At 49.5% G+C, this 22,495-nt stretch overlaps 1 protein-coding gene across 1 annotated transcript; it reads left to right on the forward strand.

The window, feature by feature from the left end:
• The first annotated feature begins 15,634 nt into the window (after window positions 1–15,634).
• On the forward strand, window positions 15,635–22,247 carry NKX2-1 (NK2 homeobox 1). The gene is made up of 3 exons (XM_059819897.1): window positions 15,635–15,687; window positions 20,415–20,791; window positions 21,577–22,247. The coding sequence occupies exons 1-3, from the start codon at window positions 15,635–15,637 to the stop codon at window positions 22,245–22,247; spliced, it is 1,101 nt and encodes a 366-aa protein (XP_059675880.1).
• The last annotated feature ends 248 nt before the right edge of the window (window positions 22,248–22,495 follow it).

A 22,495-nucleotide genomic window follows, 5' to 3' on the forward strand; every position in this document is an offset into this window, starting at 1 on the left:
ACCTGAATGAAATTCCACTGGCTACTGTTCTTCCCAGCACACAGGAGCAATATGAGGCCAATGTAATGGCAATCACCACAGCTTCGTGAGAACTGCAGCCCCATGAATGTGTTCTGATCCCCTCTCCTAGAGAAGGCTTTACTTCAAGGCATAATGTAGACCTGAATGGAGGAAATGATGCAAAAATACTTTAAAATTATTACTATTATTTAATGGTTTCACGTAAAGCTGATGATTATGTGATAGAACAAAAAATATATGTAGGACAATGTCTTTCTAGTATGGATTATCTTATCTTGTCTATGAAATTCTAAACTTAGCAGAAGACAAAGAAATTAGAAGAGTATGTGCACAATAATGTTCATCAGCAGGTACTGGACTTGAAGTTTTACAGTCCAAACTAGAGATGACAGTGCATACACACAGGATGAACAAAATCACAGTGGTAACCCCCAAAGAGCTGCTTTTACAAAATGAGCCCTAAACCAGCACATAAGTGAGGTCAGAATTTGCTTACTGAAACATAAGGATCTTACAATTAAACACAAAAAAACCAGTGCTTCAGATTTCTCTCTGGCAAGAAAGCAATGATCTCTGGATACTGATGTATATCAAGAAATAGTATTTAATACTGTAGGAACATTAATGTGTTATCTTTTATTGCAAAGGCTGCTTGAATCATTTTGTAAAGCCAGTATCATGAACTAAACATACAGAGAAATAAAGATTTTTTTTCACAGAAGATAAAATTTCTATTCCTTCATATTATTACAAAAGATTCAAAAAACAACATGTTCTGGCCTTAAGTATCAGACTTACATTTTGCCTTTTGTTATCACTTACAATAGCACTGCTGCTTGAATACCCAGCCATATCAAATGTAAGTTATTTGTATATCTCTATCCTCTCAGGAAATCTTGACCTTGAAATAGAATAAATATGTAACATGTTCATAGCTAACACCACCAGTGCTAAAAACCATAGACATTGAACAAAAACATGCAGAAGATGAGCTTGTGCAGTGCTATTTGACTCATTGTTGCAAAACGAGAAATTACAGTTTAAATGTTTTGCTGTCTTTGAATGACCCTCCATTTGTAATTGATTCAGCTCAACAGACTGCAACTCTAAAACCATTGAGATATGGAACTTATTTGTCCCATGTTTAGAGTATGCTTCAGTCACTCTACCAAAAATTAAACTGCACAGGATGGGACCTTCTCTATTTGAGTGCTCTGATAATGTGCCACATATTAACTTAGAGTCTGAGACGACTGGTTATTCAGACTGAGATTTTTAGAAATGCATCAGGAATAAACAAATCATATTTAGCATTTGTTGACCAGATCCATAAAAGGAAGTAGATTACACATAAAACAAAACCTATAAATAAGCCCACAATGTGAAAAATAAATGGAAATCCCTTGAATGACTACTTGAACCAACTTTGAAAATTCCCTGTAAGTGGCCATACTTACAGACCAATAAGATAGCAATCCTTGAAGTACCTGCACTGATAACCAAGGACATGATCAGCTGCAGTCAAACTTGTAAACCTTGAGGAATGTGATTTTTACATGAAGACTTGAAGGCCTGTGCTCCAGTAAAGTCACAACACAGACCTCCGATGGCAGGAGAGCAGGGTAAAAAAGTTACAGTACAGGACATGGGTCATTCCTTTTGCCACTACACCAGCATGAAGGTGGGCTGTAGCCTTAAAGATACCCAAAGACAACAGACATCAACTTTAGATTTATGAAAGATGAAGTAAGCAAGGTTTGGAGTCAAGGGACCATATCATAATAAGTTTGACTCCTAAAAGGTATAAAAGGCCTATCCAAAATCCTGGCTGTTGTCACCAACGAAGAGGAACCCAAGACATGTAATGAGGACTCAATAGTTAGTCTTCTTTATCTTCCCAGTCACACACAATTGATCCCAGGGACACATGCGCTGTTGTGCTTGTGAGTATGTGTGTGTGAGAACATGAGCAGGTGAAATCTGTGGGAGAAGGAGCATGAGGGACTGCAGTCAGTTTTCTTTAAAACAAATATCACCCTTGCTTCCAAAAGGTCTAGAATTGTGTTTTGTTACATTAATTTTCTTCAAGAGCACTAACACATGAGTTATAAATTAGCTGTTGGACTGAAATGATAAGCACTAATGTGACAAGCTGGGGAAGGTGCCTAGAGGGTTCTTACAGAGACTGAAGCTAGCTCTGATTTTATTTAATATATTTAGTGTGATTAGAAAAAAAGAAGATTAGAAAACACACTGATGGCATTTGCAGATGATTCTTCCCTGGGAAATGTTGCCATCCTTCGCTGGGGACATCATGTTATACAGATGTATAATATGAAAGGACTAAAGGAGTCCGGGGAGATAGAAATAAAAACACAAGATTGATCTAGGCAAAACAGAAGGTGCAGAATCTGGAGGAAAGCCCAGAACAAGGCTATTCAATGGGGATGATGAATCATATTGTCATCCTTGATGATGCCTACATTAATAGCAGACAGAAAGTACTCACTGAAACTTGCCGTCCAACCAATACTTCTTATGCTATATGATTAATGAAATACTGTAACTGCCTTACTGATGTTGTGAACAGCAGGAGGGCCATCTAAGCTAGAAAAAATGTGCTAACTAAGAAGTACAAACTCAGGAAGGGAATCTTATTTATTAGTTTTGCTTTTTTTTTCAAAGAATGGGTAAGAGAAGGGCGGGGAGGATGGATGTGAATTTTCACAGCAATATGCCATGCCAATGAATGTAATTTCAAAAGCTACATTGCTACTAGATGGGGGAAAAAAAGAAGGTAAGGAAGCTTTGAATAAAGGCATGTGAGAAAAGGGAGTGAGTTTCAATCTTGAGCCAAGAGGCAGAGATGAGCTGGGAGAAAGGGCGGAGAGTCTAGCACTCAGCTCCCTGGGCAGTTCCACTCTGCGAAAGAGAATTTCAAAACACTGCTGTGCCCCCCAGCAGTCATTGTGCAAGGATGCTGGTGATGACCAAAAGAACTAGATTCAACACACCTAATCAAAGATACCAATATGCAGATTTCTACTCAGAGACAGCTATATAAACTGCTCTTCATAGGCAATACAGGGAAGCAAGTATTTCTAGGGCGAGTCAACTCCTCACAATGTAGGTGTGTAAAACAGGGCAAAACAGGACATCTGTAGCATAAAAATGTGACAGAGACAGAGTATTCATGGCTAAAAGTGATGGAATAACAAAATGTGTGAATAAAAGCAGCAGCTAGCAATAGAAAGAAAAAAGTAGCTTTAACATTGGAAAAAATGGAGGAAGGGTGAGAACCCTCAGGGAAAGCACTGAAAAACCCATACAAGACAAGATAAAGCATTAGAGAAGGAAGAATCAATCCTCCACTGTTGGAACTATACTACTGGGTGTAAACCGCACAAGTGAGCCAGACACTTGGGGGACCATGATTGCGGGGTCTGATGGAGGGCTTGCTGCACTGGGCTCTCGTTGCCCCTGCTTCAGCCAGTATATCATCTTCAGCAGAGCAGCAATCTCAAAAGAAGCCAACAAAAAAGTGAGGTGCTGTCTAACAGGCACAACGGGGTGAAGGCACTAGCCTTTGGGGCTCGTAAGCCTGTTCAGATCCCCTCAGGAATTTTGGTTCTCTACTCCAGTTAAAAAGGAGACAACTCCTTCAGTCAGGTTGTCCGTCTAGCCCTGTGATTTTGTGCAATTCACACATGGATAATATAATGAAAACTGGTACTGTATTCTCCAGCAAATTTACTGCTCATTAAAATTATATATTTGAGCAAGTGGAAATGTCAGAGTTCAAGTTTGTTTTCTCTTACTCATGATTCATCTGTAAGTACACATATAAATTAGGCAGTCACGGGAGACCATCAGAGCTACCAGATGCAGTGATTCAGAAGAGTTTCTTAGCCTGGGCTAGCGGAGAAAAGAATTGCAAAACTGTGATGAGAAGGAGAAATCCAACAAAATATCAACATTCTCAGCTAGTGGGAGGTTGCAAACAATAAGACTACTTTTTAAAAATGAACATTGTCTGACACATCCTATATTGTACCACAAAGCTTTAAACAATTGTGACAATAGGCTTTGCTTTGTTAAAAATAACTTGTCCCTGACTTTTCTCTCAAGTACTCCTGGAGTAACTACTGAAGTCAATACAGTTATATTCCAGCCACATACCCTTCAGACTCCAGCCCTTTGACTCTGCTATGCACATGGATGGAGAGTAAGGAAACCCGCCCTTTTCTGAAGAGAAAAGTGAAGGACATGATGTGGAAAAGAAATGAGATGTGGCAAGAATGAATTTTAAAGAAATGATTACCAGAAAGAAACTAACCTTGAAAGAAACATGTGCATATAGATTATTTAAAAGTATAAAGCTTCTGTGTTCATCTCTCATACAATCACTTTGAGAGGGAATTTATCATGTAGGTGGATGCTGGAGATGATTTTTTTTTTTTCTGGTGTTGGATTCAAACACTTAGGGAAAGCTTCAGTCACATCAAGTCAAGTCCCAGACCAAAGGAAAAGGCACATTTTTCTCTCAGTGCCACACCAAAATCTGGGCTCCACAAACAACAAGCAAAACGAGCATCCTCCCTGAAGTCCCAATGGTATCCTCTGTTTGTTACAAGTCGTATTTCATCAGGCTTCTGGCTGAGGGTCACCCACATCACGTCCTCACCTTGCCACATGCCTCTCAGGCTGTGTGAGAGGGAGAATAAGCTGTCTATGACCCAGTTTTCCAGGCTGTCTGAGCACAGCTGAGTTGAAGTAAAGGTGAATGGAAACACAGCATGTCCTTTCCACTGCACAAACAACTGGAGAGAAACATCCATATTTACTACTTTCAAGACCATTTAGAGGCCCTTTGAGCAACACATGCAGCTATTGAGGAGCCCAAAAAATCTGTCCCTCTGAAAAGGCTTTTACTCATACGTGCTACTTGCTCTTTGGCTCCTTTTTTCCCTGGCTTATCAGTTCTGTGGGTTTCTTACAAAAAGTGGACATGCAGCTGGATTTGGACTAGAAACATACTTTGCAACTGTATGGCCTTCATGGTCACAAAACTGTTTTCTCCTGGACTATGACTTGATCTGCTCAGCTCTCTGACATGAAACCGAGAGAGACAACACCCATGCACACAGATGACAAGGGAAGGAGGAGACTTAGCAACAGCAAGTAACAGATAAAGGAAGAGGCAGTCACAGAGAGAAGAAATTTAATATTGATTCGATGAGTTTCAATTAAAGTTAAAGAAGCAAAAAGAAAGATCATGTTGTCAGTTGCAATGGTGGCCACTACCAGGTCTCTACCCTTTCTCTATGTGTACACAACTCTGACGTCAGTATAAGTTATGTGTGCACATAAAGACGGGAAGGTTTGAAAGTGAAAAGCTTCACCTAGCATTCATTTAGGTAACTAATTCAAAGACAGACATTATAATGTACAAAGAATAATGACCATTGTAAAACTTGGTGGAAAACATTTCCTGTGGAAAACATTTCCTGTGGAAAAAAGAGAGGGGACGATATTTACCTATGCATCTCTGGAGCTGTTGACTTGAAAACAAGAAACAAAGGAACTTTATACTGCAATAGTAAATTTAAGCTGGCAGATGTTTAATGGTAGTTTATAGTGTGGCTATGTATTGTCTTATCCAAAATATTCCACAATGCTAAGTTTAAAAGTGATGGTACAGAATGATCTAGTTCGCCGAATAAAAGGATAATATGCGTGTCTCATTTGGAGACGCTGGATTTTATTTTTCAATAAAAGACCAAAATGCTAAAGGCATTCCGATACCCTGTTGAAGACTAAGCACTTTGGAAGAGCACCATTTAAAGTAAGATTCAATAATACTGTAAAAAAGACTGAGGGAAACAAATATGCGTGGAGGGAACAATGGCTAAAAAGAAAAAAACTACCATTTTTATTCAATTATTTTTAAACTAGTAAAGATAGAATGATACATTTAAAAAAATCCCGAGACCCACATCCTTGGGTCTACTAGAGCAAAGGCATGCACATTTTCTAACTGAGCTTTGGGATGCTACCACAGAGTCTCTGGTGCTATATCACAGGTGACCTCACAAGACTCAGAAACACCTCTCTGGGAAACAAGGGCTATTGCCCAGCTAGGAGAAGCAGGATTCCTGCCTTTGGCAATGTCTGTCAGTCTTGCCACAACAGTGATGAATAATGTCATCAGCTCAGTGCAATGATTATCTGAAGGCTTTCTAATATAATGAAACAATAGGGCTTGACCAGACTTCGTACTGCTAAAAGAGTTCTGCATCTAGATCGTAAGGATGTCTATAAATGCAGAAGGGTAGTATATAGTATCTATAGTTGTTGCCTAAAATTTTGTTCTAGTTGTTTCCCAGCTACATCCGTTCCCCTGTATGTCTTCTAGGGCAAGAATGTCAGCCATGCTGGCCTTTAGATACAAAACCCCCTAAGAGCTAAGAGTGCAGCCCTTCTCGACAGGTAACAAATGTGGACATTGATTGGCAAAGGAAGGTCAGACATTTTTCAGTGCCTGGAAAGCAGTCATAACATTCCTGATGCTAATCCTCTTAGTCCTGCTGTGGTGACAACATGACTGATTTTCCATTTTCACTCTGATAAACTATGTAAACCAGTATCTGTTATTCATACAGAAGGAAAATTTTGAGTTAACTACTTAGCTTGTGCAATGGAGCAGGCTTCTGCCAAGCATTTGATGTTCAGATGTACAGTTTGAGAGGTTTTTTCCACAGCTTTCTGCTCTGCAGAAGGAAACAGACTGTTGGGTTTTCTCCCGGGCTTTTAGTCACTCAAAACCATTTTAAGAATTCAGATGAATCGGGTTTTTTATTTAAATTTGAGATTATTGTGAACTGAAATTTCTATCTCACAGAAGAATTTGATACTTCTGAATCCAGACCATTTATCAAAACATCAGGAGTTCTGGTGAAATTTCTGTCTCTGAAAAAAACCTTGACATTTGATACTTGCTTTTCTTCTGTATTGAAACAGAGAAAAGGAGATCTGTGGGAGAGAAAATTCAACTTCTGATAACGTCAGACTGTAATCAACAATACAGCTGGGAGATGGCGTCCACCTGAGGAGCTGGAAGTCGGAGAAAAATGTGGGCAAGCAACACTCCTGAGGAGTTTCAATTAGATTTGCTCAAGAGAAAGAGATGCCTTTTCAGAAAAAATACATTTTCTGATGAAAATTATAAGGTTTAATTCAGCTTTAAAGTTGCCAACTTTAATCACAGTACAATATCTATCGATGACTCTTTACCTAGTTACATGTAGATAACTGTAGGAAATATACGGTGAAAACATGGAAAGATCAACAAAACTAGATGAAAGAAATAGGACTGGTGATTGACATTCACCCCAGCTCTGATGCTTATTTATATGTTTGACTATATGAGCAATAATTTTTCTGATTTTCTAGTAACAGTCACTGCTTGTCTAACCCCCCTCCTCCAGACTTCTGGGTCATGTATTCCCCTGAGATTCTAGCCTGAATTTGTCTCCAAACCCACTTCCACAAGTTTATTCAAGGTCCATGACGGTGAAGTATAGGGCCATTTGCCTCCAGCTTCTCTCACAAAGCCCTACCTTGGGCCTCAGGTGGTGTAAAGAGCCAATATAAGGCTGCTGAGTAATACTAACTTTAAGGGAATAACCACTCTCATAAGCTAAAGTGCAGCAAGCCACTGAAGTGCCCCCACATGTCATAACTTCATGATCAGAAAAAAAGCAATTTCATTGCTCAAAAGAACATAAACTTTCAAACGACACTTCACTGAGGGAAGAATGGGAACCTGTTGCACTTGGTTTATCATGCCCCCTGCTCCCCCAAATGCAGTTGCCAAAATAGCATAACCAAGAGCACATTGGATGTTGAATCGTGTTTGATTCAGCAAAGACTACATCTACTGAAGTGACTGCATCATTTTAGTATGGAGCTTATACATTCACCCATCTACAGAAAATGCTTTGTGTCCCACAGAAGGAAGTATTTTTTTTTGCTTTCTCACTGCATTTCCTGTAGGTGTGTCTGAGAGCATTTTCTGTGGTCTTCTTAACAGGGGTGTATGGATGCGCATGCTATGTTCTGCCATGTGATTTCTTCCTCCTTTTATAACCATTTTTATATAGATAGTATTGAACGCTGATTAAAAAAATCATCTGCCAAAACATACTTCTTGTTTTAAAACCAGAGGTAAGAGACACTGTCTTATTAGAAAAGGAAGAAATACCTGAAAACGAAGCATTTCTGTGCCGAAGAGGCATCAGAACTGTACCTTATTTTTTAAGTAGCCAAGAAAAAAAATAGTATCAGAATTCAGACCTCTGAGCACTTCTGAAGGGGAAAGCTAATAGAAACAGCACCTCACTGGGGACATTACTGCATATCATCACCTAACAGTGACCCTGAGGGAAATGAAACTGAAGAGAAATGGAGCTGCATGCGAGGGAGGTGGAACTGTCCTCATTTCTGAATCTGCAGCAGAATAGTCTAATTGGATATACAGCACAGCAAAATGAATAAATAGCAGAGGAAAAATATTTTCAAGCTTTGTAAAGGAATGACACACAGATTGAAAGAAAAGCAAAGTCCTGCATTTCTAGCCATTTTTGATAAATGCAGGATACATAATGAGTTAGTCAGAAAAGGAAAATTTAGAGAAGCCCATCAATTCAAGGGGCTGCACATTCAGCAAAGCATTATGCCTTGCAAGGAACAGGCCATGGAGAGCTGAGCATCCAAAGTTCATTGAAAAGTTTCTACAGAAACCAAAATTTTGCAGAGGTACAAACATTTCAGACACCTTTTTTCTTTTTTCCAAAGTGGTTGGTTGCTGTAATTCACAATTTTCCTAGGCATGAAGATCCTGCAGCCTGCATAGTACTGCCGGCACTCAAAGTGCTCTGTGTTACGTGGAAAGGGGCTCAGTTGTGAGGCTGGTACCTGTACACAAGCTGTCCCACAGCCTCTGCCACCAAAGCCAGCTCTTGTCAGTACACTGCCAGTGCTGGTCAGCTGCTGAAAGTGGGATAGGAGGAAGAGGAGTAAAAAAAAAGGCAGTGTGGCTGGGAAAAAGATTAGGAAGCTTATGGTTGGCATCCTAGTGCTGGGGGAGGGTTGATGAGACGCTGGGGAGCTGGAGGTAGGATGGGCAGAGGCATAGGGCTGGTACAAAGTCAGTGCTGGCAGCCACCATCGCTGTCAGGAGCCCTGGCCGCAGCTGACACCAAGAGCTCCAGCTGCCGTCCCTGCCAGCAGCAAAGGTAGCTGCAGCAAGCAGTACCCAAAGCACGATCTGTTTGGAAACCCCTGCTTCATGTAATATGTATTTCCAATTGATATTTCCAGGCTGCATTCAGGACAAAGCTTTTTTACTGAAAAAGCACCAAAATGCAATAATGAAAAGCAAGTACTCTTTGATTGGTTTTGCAGTGCAAGCTTTAAAGGCTGTAAGTACCAGAGACTCTTCCCACAGAATTTAAATGCAATCCTTATTTCTCACTCTGGGAGAGTCCTGGGCCACGGGTGGCAAAGTGGCAGGACGGACCCCTGCCTGCAGGCGATGGCAGTGTGCCTGCAGCCCTGTTTGCAGCCCCACAAGCAGGGACTGCGGAGCTGCTGGGTCACCCAGGTGTTTTTCCTCTTGACCTTTTTTTAGCTGCTCTGTAGCCCATGCAGGCACAGGGATCACTGGGGGCTTCATTTGTCTGCAGCATCGAGCTGCTCTGACTGTGCATGTACTTTTTACCAGAAATCCTGCCCCTCAGCCTCGACAGCAAACTGTGCTAGCTGTGCCGCCAGAGAGGTCAGTGCGGCCAGATGGGCAGTAGGTGGATTTGCCTCCGTTCGTCAGTCAAAAGAGGTTTCTAGAAGGGCACACTGATGACATTGGACCCACCTATTTCCCGTATGACCATGAGCCAAATCTTTGCCTCTTATGCCATCTCAAAATGGGCATAAAATACTTCCTTCTCCCACCCTAAGACCATTGATATTCATGGAGTGTTTTGAGATCCTACAGAGAAGATGAGATGGAAGTGTCAGGTTTATTCACCTTTAAAGCTTTCATCTCACAACTGGACAAATCCGTGATGCTCTCCCTGCCTTCTGGCGACTTGCCTAGGGCATGTAGGGGAACCCCTGGGAACCTGAAGCTGTCCCTGCTGTGGGGTGGCAGAGCCAGCACAGCAAGTATGTATGTAGATGGCAAATGGCTTTGCTCCTTAGTCCTGTGTTAAGTGCTCACTGAATGAGTTTGACTCCACAGGCTCAAGGACCGCCAGCTCAGGTTGCTTCCTCCAATACTAATACGTAAACAAGTTACTCAGTTGTTTTTTTCAGTTAACGTTATTCAGAGACAGTAAAATGCTATAGAGTATTCATTCTGGTTTCAGTTGTGGAAACGGAGAGTGTATAATTACCAATGTGGGTAGCAGTCCATCTCATAGCCTTACTTATGCCAGTGAAGGATATTATCTCATTATATCAGCTTAGCAGTCTTCTTTCCCTGGAATTTGAAATAAGCAAGGCACATAAAGGAATGATGAAACAACTAATTATAAGGGACATTATTTTAAAAACTCCACAGTAGTCAAAATCCATTAATGGACTATTTTACATCATCAAGCTACTTCCAAGAAAGTATCTAGGCTTTTTCAGCATAAACATTTCTACATTGAAAATGTAACTTGAACCTAACTCTATAGTTAGCTATTTTTTGAATGAGTATAATATGTGCTTTCATTTATGACAGGGCAAAGATGAGTGAAATTTTTAACTTCATTATGCCTATCATCCAAAGTAATTTAGAAGATAGTCCTGCTGCATGGACTCTTCTGCACTAGAATGCTAATAATGACTAATGTCTGGGGAAACAGAAAATAGACCTGCTAGCAAGGACTTGTTTTAGCCCATGTTTTAGGATTTTTATATGAATAGAAAGTGCTGTTCTAATTCAAAGGTAAAATACTTCTGGACCTCTGGAAATTTCTTGGGTGCGTTTTTTAAGTTGCAATACAAATAGGCTTTGTTTTTCTTTTCCAACTCTCAGTCCTTCAACCCAACTGAACCTTAAGCTGAACTTCGTTCTTTCCTTCTTGCTGATCTGCTCCAGGGAGAAAGATTCTGCAAGGCTGAGCCCATCTTTTGTTATATCTGTGAAACATTTTGGTCAGCACTAAGTTGCAAGTTGAACCATGCTACCCATCCCCTAGAAATATGGGAGCCAAAGAATCCTGCTCAATGGATCAATAACATGTCCAAAGGGAAGAGAGGTTGCTGCTGGGGACAACAGAAGAAGATCTGGACATCAGCTGGTTACAGTAAGAGCAGCTCATTTTGGAGCAGCTCTGTTCTTCACACAGCCACCAGAGTGGGCAAAAAGTCCCTTTCCAACTGGGTCCTTTCTTTATCAGGTGACTGTTTCTTCTTGGTAGAAGGAAAAGGTGAAACAGTTTGATGAACCCTTTGCTTCACGTTCCTTGGCAAGCAAAACATCTTGGCAGATCCCATACTTTGCACTGTGCAGCTCATATAAACAAACATTTGAGTGAATGTGAGAGAGTGAAAAAGCCAGTGTTTGAGCAAGGATGTGGGGTACATGCAGTAACAGAAAAGCACAGGCACCCACTGCTCCCAGTAGTAATTCAGTGTTGCAAACAGTTGTAATTCAATACCTCCGCCACCATTTCTTGCACAAAATAGAGGGACTCGGCTTCCGTAGATCTGTATGGCAATATCAATGGCCATTGGTGCTGGAGTGAGCAAGCCGCATCCGCTGTTTTACAGCACTCTCTGAAAGATACAGTTTTGCAGGTAGACCAGCTGATGGAGCCTGATCTGGCCTCCAGGATGGCAGATCCATCACCTTAGAGGCAATGAGAGCTGTTGTCAGAGTAGTCAAATTCCTTCTGTGGCATACAGGTCTCATGGCCCGAGTAGAGCTTCCCTACCATGTATGCCATGCATACATCCCACTGTACAATGAACTCTTGAGCAGGAAACTCTTGAAAGAGTGGTACCTAGAAACTGAACTAGCTGAAACCAGTAACTAAACTGACCCCTTTCCTGGCAAGAGGAATGCACCTGTTACATCAGTGCTCTGGGCCATATATATGTCAGTAGCTGGTTAACAAAACCCAGGCCTGGAAACAATGCTGCAGAGTGTATAGCTTTGTTAATGGGTTTGGTAGCAGGACCAATAAAGTTCATTGTTGAGTTTCCCTACAAATGGCTTCCTTTGTGCTGCAGCTTTTTACGTCAGCTTTTAACTAGACCTACCAGTTGTACTAGCCAGACTGAGGGCATGATCTTCCCAGAGACTCTGGTTCCCATGAAGTGAAAAGGAGACTTCTGAAACATCCTTAGAATTGCCCTTGGGCTTCTGAAATGGTCCTCTTTGCCTAGGAAACCTCTGTGTCCTCTCTCCCAGGAAATGAACAGAAGAAAATCAAGGCAGAGTGAATTGTGATTTTTATTTTTTTTTTTTTAAGACTCAGGGGAAATGTTGATTTTAAGGCTCACGTGAGGAATAGACAAATCTACCTGCCGCTCACAGTGGGCGGTTGGGTCAGTCTGGCTCTACCAGGTCTTAGCTGGCTGACTCAGCTCTGAGGACTGCAGCCCCGGATGGTACAGCAGATTCACCCCCGCAACTCGGAGAAGAGCATGGGGCAACCAGGCTGCCCCTGCAGAGGGGGGACCGAGCTCATCCCTCACGGAATGTACTCATGGGCTGTAAGGCTCAGGGGGTAGGAAGCAGATGGGGAAGAAGCAGAGTCACTCCCAACAGGCAGTTTCTGAGTAATAATCTTTTGTGCATGTGACCATGAACTGTCAAGAGCACAATTTCAAACTGTTTGACTGTGCTGCTCAAAAGCGAACACTTGGAGTGGGCACAAAACAGCTCCTCTTGATGCAGGAACAGGCAAATCGCAGATGCTTGCCCAGAGAGAGGGAAGAATCCTGCTCAGAGGCCGAGCTATGTTTACGGGAGGGTATTGAGGAGGAGCTGCAGCAACATTAAAAGAAGCTAATCCTTCCCCATACATCTGGAGCAACGCACAGTGAAGAGGGATGAATATCCACGTAATTACATCGGTCTCCTACCAGGAGGACTGAGCAAAACCCCATCCTGTGTCCTCATTCATTTGTTCTTGTCCTGCCTCGCTGGCCCTTTAGGGTGAAATCAATTTCAAGAAGAGCAGCAGGTCGGCAGGGCCGGGGGAGCTCCAGCCCCGGCGGCGCGGGCCCGGCTCTGCACTTCCCCCGCCGGCCAGCGGAGGCTGCTGCGGGTCGCCTCCGCCCCGAGGGCCTGCGCGGGTCTGGCCCCGAGGCGGCCCTCCCCGGGCACGGCTGGCAGCTGGCGCCGCGGGAGCGCAAACGCGGCGTCCCACCTTGCAGTGACTGACCTTGCCAAGGGAAAGAAGCCAAGGGCACAACGGGGCAGCTGGCAGCTTCCTTCCGCGTTAGAGCCCCTGGGGAAACTCAGGCCAAGCCTCAGACTGGGGAGCAGAGGGGAGGCAGAGAAGGATTTGGGGGCAATGACCGGAGCCCTCGATCACTCCGAGGTCAGTGACAGCAGGGCAGCTGCGGGCAGATCCGCCTGGAGCCGCGCAGTTTGCGCGGGTTCCCAGCTGCCGTGGCCATGCCGGCGGATGCGCCGGCCTTCGGCTGGGTGGCCCTGCCCGGTACTTCGGGGCAATGAGGAAGGGCCGGGGCTCCTCGCAGCCCTCCTGTAACCTGCCCTCGAGTTTTGCTGTGAAAACAAAAGCAGAGCAAACAATTCCCTTCCCCCCAGCCCGAAAATAAAGCTCGGGCACCACCCGGGCTGGTCGAAAGGGCTCCATTGTCGTTTTTAAATGAGGTATCTTTGCAACCGCTCGCCCCTCCCCGAGCCAGCGGGGAGCCGCCCGTATCCCTGGAAGCGAGAGGTAGCGGGGAACAAAAGGCAAACTCCGAAGTGACATTGAAAATAAAAGGGAGCTTTGGTTACCCCCAGGGAAAGGTCGAGGGGGAAAGGTCGCCTTCCCGCCAGCGCACGTACTCCCGGCGGGCGCGGGGGAGCGCCCCTGGACCCGGCCGCCAGCTCCGCGGGGCCCCCAGGCCCGGCCCCGGCCCGCGGCCGTGCGCCGTCGGGCAGCCCCGAGGGCGCGGGAGGGCGCGGAGCCCCCGCCCGGCAGCGCGCCCAGCGCAGGCTGCAGCTCCCCCAGCCCCTCGCCGGGGCAGCCCGGCGGCAGCGGGGGGCTTCGGGGTCACCGCCGGGGGGCAGCGCGCAACGCGCCCCCTGCCGGCCGCCGCCGCCAGCCGCGCTGAAAGCGGCCTCCGAAGAGGGCTGCGGTAAACCAAACCGCTGCTGCCGGCTGCCGGCCTCCCCCTCCACTCCGCACCCACAGGCACACGCGTGTCCGTCGGCTCCGCGTCCAGCCCCACCCGGGAGCCGAGCGCCCCTTTCCCCGGCGCCGGCGCGGCCGCGGGCCTGGCGGCACCGCTGCCAGGGCAGGAGCCGCCCTGGGCCCCGGCGGAGCCCACGGGGAGGGCGAGGGAAGGAGGGGGGCGGGGAGGGCGGCGAGGTGACCCTCTTAAAAGCCGAGTTCCTTTTTGAAACACTTAGAGACGACAGGCTTGAGGACTGTGAATGTATGCCTAAATAGATACTCATGCATACCCACTGCCGGAGGTATGCACCCCACACACACGCACGTATGTGTGTGTAGGCATGTCTGGGTATACGTACAAAAGCACGTAACTCCTGACCTATCTAATGTAATATACTGATAGCTCTATCTAAAACCAGTTAAACAGATTCATCCCGGCAGGATTCTGTTTGTAGGTATGTACCGATAAAAAGTATTTACGTATGTATTTATATCTGTATAATCCGTGTCTGTATTTTTAACCATCTCTATAGAACAACTTTTTGCAAATTGTCTCAACAACCACCTTCCAGAAATCCTCCGCAGAAATCACCTCTGGCTTGGGTGTGTCAAAGGCGCTTCGGGGCAAGGATAAGTCTTGTACGTGTGTACTGACAGGGTTGCGGCGGTGTCAGACTACCGACGTTATGGAAGCCAGATGTGGAGGGCATTACATTGACTGCTAATAATAACGGTGCCAGGATGAGGGGGTCAGACAACAGTTCATGCATCGGCGCGAGTGCCGCTGCTCTCCACCCCAGGCCACCGGGGCACCCAAGCCCACCAACAGCCCTTTTCCCACGGGTCCCCACGCGGGGCAGCCGCGGAGGGGCGAGGTGTGGCCGCCGGGCCGAGGCGTGCCCCGGGGCCCCGCCGTCCCCGCCCTGGCACGGCGGCCCTCCGCCCGCCACGGCGGCTCCGGGAGCCCTGCCCTGGCACCCCGCACCTGGCCCCACCCTGGCCCTCCGGGCCGGGAACGGCCCGGCAAAGGAAAAGACGGAGGGGGGGTGTCGGAGGATTAGGGCAGGAGGGCTCAGCCGTCCGCCAGGAATTGGGGAAGGAGGGAAAGGAGCTGCGAGGAGGCAGCGCTGCCCTCGCACAGAGCCTTGCGAGTGGGGCCGCCAGGCACTGGTGGCGAAGGGGCCCCGAGACACCCCAGATGCGAGATGCTCCACGCCCTGAGCAGCTGGAGGAGCAACTGTGCGTGCGCTGCGGAAGGGTGAGGATTTTCGCTTTAGCCTTTGGTGGTCTCGCTTCTTTTCTTAGATTCCCACGCCAGGGGAAGAGATTTCGACCGGTGTATTGCGGGGTTTCTCCCACCCGAACAGATAACCAGGGCAGGGGGGATTTCCCACGGCGGGGAGTTGTCCCCATGAGCCACAGCAAGAGTTCCCCCCCCCCCGAGCGCTCTGTGCCTAGGGAGCGCTCGCAGGGAGCGCGCCTGGGTAGGACTCTGCCTCACACGCCCAAGCATGTGCTTCCCAGGCAGGGAGCAGCTCCCAGCGCCCTGCCCGCGGCCGGCAGTGGCAGCGACGCGGGTCCGCCCTACTCGGTCACTGCGGAAACCTCCGCTCCGCTCCCTCCCGGCATGGGCTCTGGGAACGGTGTGCTGGGCACATCTTCCATTTGGGGGGGCTAGGGGGACAGGGGCTGTATTACACCGACACGCACAAGAAATCGGTGTTGAAGTTTCTATGAGTTCGCTGAGGGCGGGTGGAGAGGGGAGAGTTGCAGCAAGCTGCCTGGACGGTGCCCCCGTTCCAGGAGCGGTGCTTTGGGAGGGTGATTTAAATCTCTCTGTGGATCTGTTAGAGTTGTGCTGGTGACCAGGAGAGAAGAAGAGTTCGGTCCCAGGCCTGCTCTTCCCCCCTTTAACTCAGACTTCTCTAGGAGCGGCTGGCCCCGCCGCAGAGCCCGCCGAGCCCCGCTCCCGCGGCAGGGCAGGCTGCAGGGCTGCGGGCAGGGCTGCGGGCAGGGCTGCCCCCTCGGCGCTGGGAGCGCGGGCAGCAGGGCTGGGCAGGGGCTGCTTCGTGTGCCGGTGCCTTGGCGCAGCCGGACACGCACCCGTGAACCGGCCCACGGGGAGCACGGAGCACCTCATGTCGTTGTGCAAAAAGTTACGCCTAGAAAGTGTCTCCCGTTGAGAAAGAATTTGCCTGCGGGTTGCGTGGGACCCTTCCCCTCTCCCCTCCGAGCCCAGGTGCCCCGAGGGTTTCAGCCAGCCCAGCCGGCCGGCCACAGCTGAGCACATGCTTAAGCGCTGCGCTGAATCGGGGCCGCGCTCCTGCGGGGGCTCCGCTTGCGGAGGAACGGCGCGGAGCCACCGCGGGAGCTGGAAGTGCCTGAAGGAGGGGAAAAGCAATTTGGGGCAAGGAGCCGAGTTAGGCGCCGGACGAGGCAGAAATGCCCTCCTCCCCCCTCCGCGGCTCCTGCCCGGCCGAAATGGGTGGCAAGGCAGAGCTGGAGCCTTTCGGCGGCTCGGGCTGGCCGAGCACATTTGATTCCCCTTGGGGGGGCACAGCAGACTCGTATGAAAAGAGACATTGTTGCCTTTGGAGAGCCCTGTGCGCACTTTCAAAAGCTGATCCTTGAGTTCCCAGCCCCCGCAATCCAATTGATGAGGAAACGCGCTGCGGTCTTGGTGGCACCGTTTCCATTGGGATTGGCACCATTTGATTGACAAAGTCCCCCATTCTTCCACCTCTCGAGTGTTATCAAACGGATTGTGTGGGGTCAGAAGCTATTGAAGGGACGTCCGTGTAGCCGCATTCTGCAAACACGGGGTGAAGACCGTGCCTTTCTCATGAAAATGCTTCCACCAGGCAAAACGCATCTCATCTTCCCTGCTCTCCTCCTTAGCATTTCCTTTTAACTCGAGGGTTTTACTAAGCAGCATCACCAGGTAAACGGACACATCACTAGAGGCAGCCTAGGCAGGACCCTGTCGGGGCGGCCGCCCTCCCCGGGGGCTGCGGGGAGCCGGCTCTGGCAGACGAAACTTGGGTGGAGGGTGTGAAAGAAAAGCGGACGGGACAGGGCAGCAGCAGCGAAGAAGCTTTCTCGCCACTTGTCCGCGGTCTGACTCGCCCGGTTATAGTTCATTTGGGGCGGCAAAGGAGGAGCAGAGGCTGGCCCGCTTCGTTTTCTCTAGGTCGATCTAGCGGGGCTAAAAAGTGCTGTCGGGACCTTGCGGGGGTGTAGCTGTGCCTGTAGGCGCGTCGCTGTATTTCTAAATAAGCGGTCAGACCTGCGAGGAGAGTTTCAGCCCGCTCCCCCGCGAAGGGGGGATGAAGAGCTCTGGCATGAACTTCCCTTTGCAAGACCCCGCGCAGAGTCACGGCTGGACTCGCTCGGGTTAATCTGCCTGAGCGATGTTTCGGAGGCGATTTAAGCCTCATTCGAGCGCGGGGATAAATAAGCTCTCCCAGCCGCAGCCGGCGGTGGAAGGGGGTCGTTCCGGCGGCGACCCCGGGAAGGCGCAGGGCGGGCGGCGGAGCGCATCGTCCGGCCCCGCTCCGCGCTCCGCGCTCCCCGCCGCCCGCCGCCCCAGCCGGCGCTGGGGCCTCCCCAGCTGCCCCACCTCGCACTCCCTGGAGAGAAACGGAGTCGCTGCTCCTGCCCCACGGATTGCGCGGTCACTCGCTGTCGTTCGTCTCTGGTTTGAGACGACCGCAGAGTCATTTTGGTGGATCCTGGGGTATTTAATTTTTTTTTCCTCCATCCACCCCCTCCTTTTTAAGGCTAATAAAACAGGCACGGAGCTGATGTGCCTGAGAAATCCGGGGAAAAAAACAAACAGACCAACCCAAAAAACCCACCAAGGCAAGGTCGAGTGTCTCTCTCTGTAGGAACAAAACCAAAGACCGTACTGAAAAACACGCGCTGAAAGGGGGGAAGGCGGCGGGGGGGGGGGGGGGGGGGGGGGGTAATGTTCCAGGGATCTGGCAAGACAAGATCTAAAGATCTGGAAAGAAAAGCGGAAAGAAAAGAGGTAAAAGCAGCCGCCTTTCTAGCCCCAAGTCGCCCTTCCCTGCCTTTGGTGACCCAGCAGACTCAGAACAAGCCCACTTCGGGGTGTTCAGCCTTGAGGGAGCTGGTGCCGAAAGAGGCAGCTGAGATGATGTAGGAGAGCTGGAGGCCTGATTGAAGGAAAGTTCCCCCGATTATATTTGTGTGGAAAAGCTCACCTCTTGCAGAGCTCTAAAGTGTAATCAAGGCTGAGGCTTACACTTGAAGGATGTTAACTCTCATACGGGAACCTACTTTCTCCTAAACGGTTTCTTGCCTAGTGAATGAGAGCCTCCCAATTGAAGCAAAATGATCCTTATGTACTAATATCAAGCACAGTCACAAAGCGACTGGCTATTTATGCTGCCACTTTAGACAAAGATATTTAGTTATTCCCGGGTAGCAAGTGCACTTTTGCATTTTTAAGCACGAACCAGCCGAGCACAAACATATTTACAAGTGCAATTACTAAATAGTTACTTGACACTTCAAAGTCACCGGGTTAACTGCACCTTCGCTGTAATTTTCTTAATATTCAGGTAATCGCTGTATTAAATTGGGTTTGCCAGGGCCGTAGGCCGGGGTGTGAAACACTCAGGGGAGGTTTCTCTCCTCCGCCCGGGAATACCCCGAAATACAGGCGTTGGAGGCACTGGACAACTTGGGAGATTTCTTCAAAGACCCGAGTGACATGAGGGGCTGGCTGCATGTACGTGTGCGTGGCTGTGAATGGGCTCGCTTTTGTTTTCACACCGGATCCGAGAACAGATCCGAAAGTGCCAGAAATTGCAGTTTATTCGAAACTGCAGGGAATTCATTGGCAAGGTGGTGTAGCAGATGACCTGAGAGGTCTTCTCCATCCAGCTCCCGTGCTGTATAAATAACCTTAGAAAGCAGCTTCAGGTTCAAAGGGACCACGAGAGCCTGTGACAGCCTTTACCTTTGAGAATAACGAGCGACATTTTGCGCTAACCTATTTTTCAGCGGTCTCTCGCCCCAGGCAATTAAATTACTGCTTGTTTTTGCAAACTTGCGTCTTCCACCTCTCCCTGAGGTTAAAAAAAAAAAAATAATCCCTAAGTGAACGGAACTTATGGGTTTAGGGAGAGAAACGACCCTCGCACTGGGGGTCTCGCACTGGGGGTCTTAGCAGACATGGAGAAGGTTCCCGAGACGCTAAATCCCAAGTGCTGTTCAGCCACCAGCCGGCCGGGGTACCTGACAAGCCGGTGCGGTGAGTGCGGAGCGCTGGGAGCGGTGGCCCAGAGCGAAACGTCTGCCCTCCGGAGAGCTGCCCTCCCGGCGGCGGGGCTCCTTCCAGACCAAACTTAGTGGGGGGAGAGGGGGGCTCGGTCCTTTTGCTCACCGGCAGTCAGCCCCGTCTCCCCAGCTCTCACAAAGGCTGGGCTGACAGCATTGCTACCCGGGAGCTGATTTTAAATCCTTTCACCCAGTCAAACGGGGGTCTTTTCGCCTTGCCTTCCATTTCCCGTCCACGGTATTGCCACCCCCGACAAAAATAAAATGAGTTGTGCTCACGGGGTCTCTCCCTCTCTTTCCCTCTCTCTCCCGCTGTCTCCCTCTCTTTTTTAAGACATAAAAAAAAAATCCTGACAAGTAAAACTTAAAGGTGTTTACCTTGTCATCAGCATGTAAGCTAATTATCTTGGGCAAGATGTAGGCTTCTATTGTCTTGTTGCTTTAGTGCCTATGCCCCGCCTCTGGTGGCAGCCTAAAACCTGGCGTCTGGCTAAAACAAACGAAAGGCAGCCCTGAGCCTCCACTCAATCCAATTAAGGCGGACTTCGTCCACTCGGTTACGTGTACATCCAACAAGATCGGCGTTAAGGCAACACCAGAATATTTGGCAAAAAAAAAAAAAAAAAAAAAAAAAGATTTGCCTCCCCTTCCTTTTTTTTTTTTTTTTTTTTTCCCCAGCCGCCGAATCATGTCGATGAGCCCAAAGCATACGACTCCTTTCTCAGTGTCTGACATCTTGAGTCCTTTGGAGGAAAGCTACAAGAAAGTGGGCATGGAGGGCAGTAACTTGGGGGCTCCCTTGTCAGCCTACAGACAGTCTCAGGTTTCTCAGCCGGCCATGCAGCAGCACCCCATGGGCCACAACGGAACAGTGACTGCCGCCTACCATATGACAGCGGCAGGGGTCCCCCAGCTCTCCCATGCTACGATGGGGGGCTACTGCAATGGGAACCTGGGCAACATGAGCGAGCTCCCGCCTTACCAGGACACCATGCGGAACAGCGCTTCGGCGACAGGATGGTACGGCACCAACCCGGACCCCCGCTTCTCCTCAAGTAAGTCAGCCCGGGGCTGGGTGGCTGGCGGGGGGTGGCCGCGGACCTGCCCCGCCGCACCGCGGGCAACGGGCGCCGGGGGCTCCGCGCCAGGGCAAAAGTCGGTCCAAATCCCAGCCGCCCCCCCCCCCCCCGCCCCCCGCCCCGCCAATTCCTCCCTCTGTCCAAGGATCGTGCCCGGTCCCTCCTCCCTCGGCTGGTCTCATGTCAGCCTCCCGGGGCTGTTTTTGCGGGGGGAAGGGGGTGGGAAGCCCCGCGGTGGCGGGGAGCGGGAGCCCGGGGCTCGCCGTCCAGCGGGGCGGGAGAGGCACGGCTCGGGGGCCCGGGGGGGAGCCGGCGGCTCCCGTCCGCCTGCGCGCCGCCCGGCACCGGGCGGGCGAGGGGGGAAGCCGGGGCCGCGGCGGGCGCGTCCCGGGAGGCGCGGGGGGGAGCGGGCGAGTCCGCCCCGGCCGGCGCCGGCGGAGCCCCTGTGCCCGGCCGCTCCCGCCGCGCTGTCACATCAGGTACTCGCTCGGGTGTCACCCCCCGGGCAGGGCGAGGGGCGAGCGGTCGCCTTTATTCAGCGGGGCTGGGCCGGGCGAGAAGGGGGTCCCGTTGCCCGCCGCTCGCCCCGGGGACGCGGGGCGTTGCTTGGGAGCGGGGGCGCCCCGAGGCCCCGGCCGGGGCTGGGCTGCCGGGGGCTGCGGGGCCCCGCCGGCGGCGAGCGGCGGCGGAGGCCGCGGGAGCGCGGGGCCCCGCTCGGGCCGAGCCGAGCAGCCTAAAACGTGCCGCCTTCTCCCTTTCAGTCTCCCGCTTCATGGCGCCGTCCTCGGGCATGAACATGGGCGGCATGGGCAGCCTCGGCTCCCTGGGGGACGTGAGCAAGAGCATGGCCCCGCTCCAGAGCACGCCGCGGAGGAAACGGCGGGTCCTTTTTTCCCAGGCCCAGGTTTACGAGCTGGAGAGACGTTTCAAGCAGCAGAAATACCTCTCCGCCCCGGAGAGGGAACATTTAGCCAGCATGATACATCTCACCCCGACTCAGGTCAAAATCTGGTTCCAGAACCACCGCTACAAGATGAAACGCCAGGCCAAAGACAAGGCTGCGCAGCAGCAGATGCAACAGGAGAACGGCTCTTGCCAGCAGCAGCAGTCTCCCAGAAGGGTGGCGGTGCCAGTGCTTGTAAAGGATGGCAAGCCCTGCCAAGCAGGCTCCAACACACCCACAGCAGCTATCCAGAGCCATCAGCAGCAGGCAGCGACAACGATCACAGTGGCTACCAATGGCAACAGCCTCGGACAGCATCAGAGCCACCAGACAAACAGTGCGGGGCAGTCTCCAGACATGGGACAGCACTCGGCCAGCCCTTCCTCTCTGCAGAGCCAAGTCTCCAGTTTGTCTCACCTAAACTCTTCTACTTCTGACTATGGCACTGCCATGTCTTGCTCCACCTTGCTATACGGTAGGACCTGGTGAAAGGATTAAACAAAGCAAAAGAAAAAAATAAGGAAAAAAAAAAAAGAAAAAAAAAGAGCAGATTTTCCCAGCCACACAAATCTCTGTCCTGTCCAAACTACTGGGTGATTTTCTTTTCTTTTTTTTTTTCCTTTCTTTTTTAACGCTCCCCCCCCCCCCCCCCCCCCCCCCCGCCCCCGTTGTTACTGAGTGGTTCTCTGAGGACCTCTGAGAAAGAGAGAGAGAGAGACTTTTTTTTGTTTGGTTTT

The sequence above is a fragment of the Gavia stellata genome, chromosome 7 (genome assembly GCF_030936135.1).
Source record: "Gavia stellata isolate bGavSte3 chromosome 7, bGavSte3.hap2, whole genome shotgun sequence".
In the NCBI taxonomy this organism is placed as follows: Eukaryota; Metazoa; Chordata; class Aves; order Gaviiformes; family Gaviidae; genus Gavia; species Gavia stellata.

Excerpts from the sequence above, each read along its gene's own strand:
- NKX2-1 (XM_059819897.1), top strand. The coding sequence starts at position 15,635 with ATGCTCCACGCCCTGAGCAGCTGGAGGAGCAACTGTGCGTGCGCTGCG. Across the intron at positions 15,688-20,414 it reads TGTGCGTGCGCTGCGGAAGG|CCGCCGAATCATGTCGATGA; the intron begins GTGAGGATTTTC and ends TTTTTTCCCCAG. Across the intron at positions 20,792-21,576 it reads GGACCCCCGCTTCTCCTCAA|TCTCCCGCTTCATGGCGCCG; the intron begins GTAAGTCAGCCC and ends TCTCCCTTTCAG.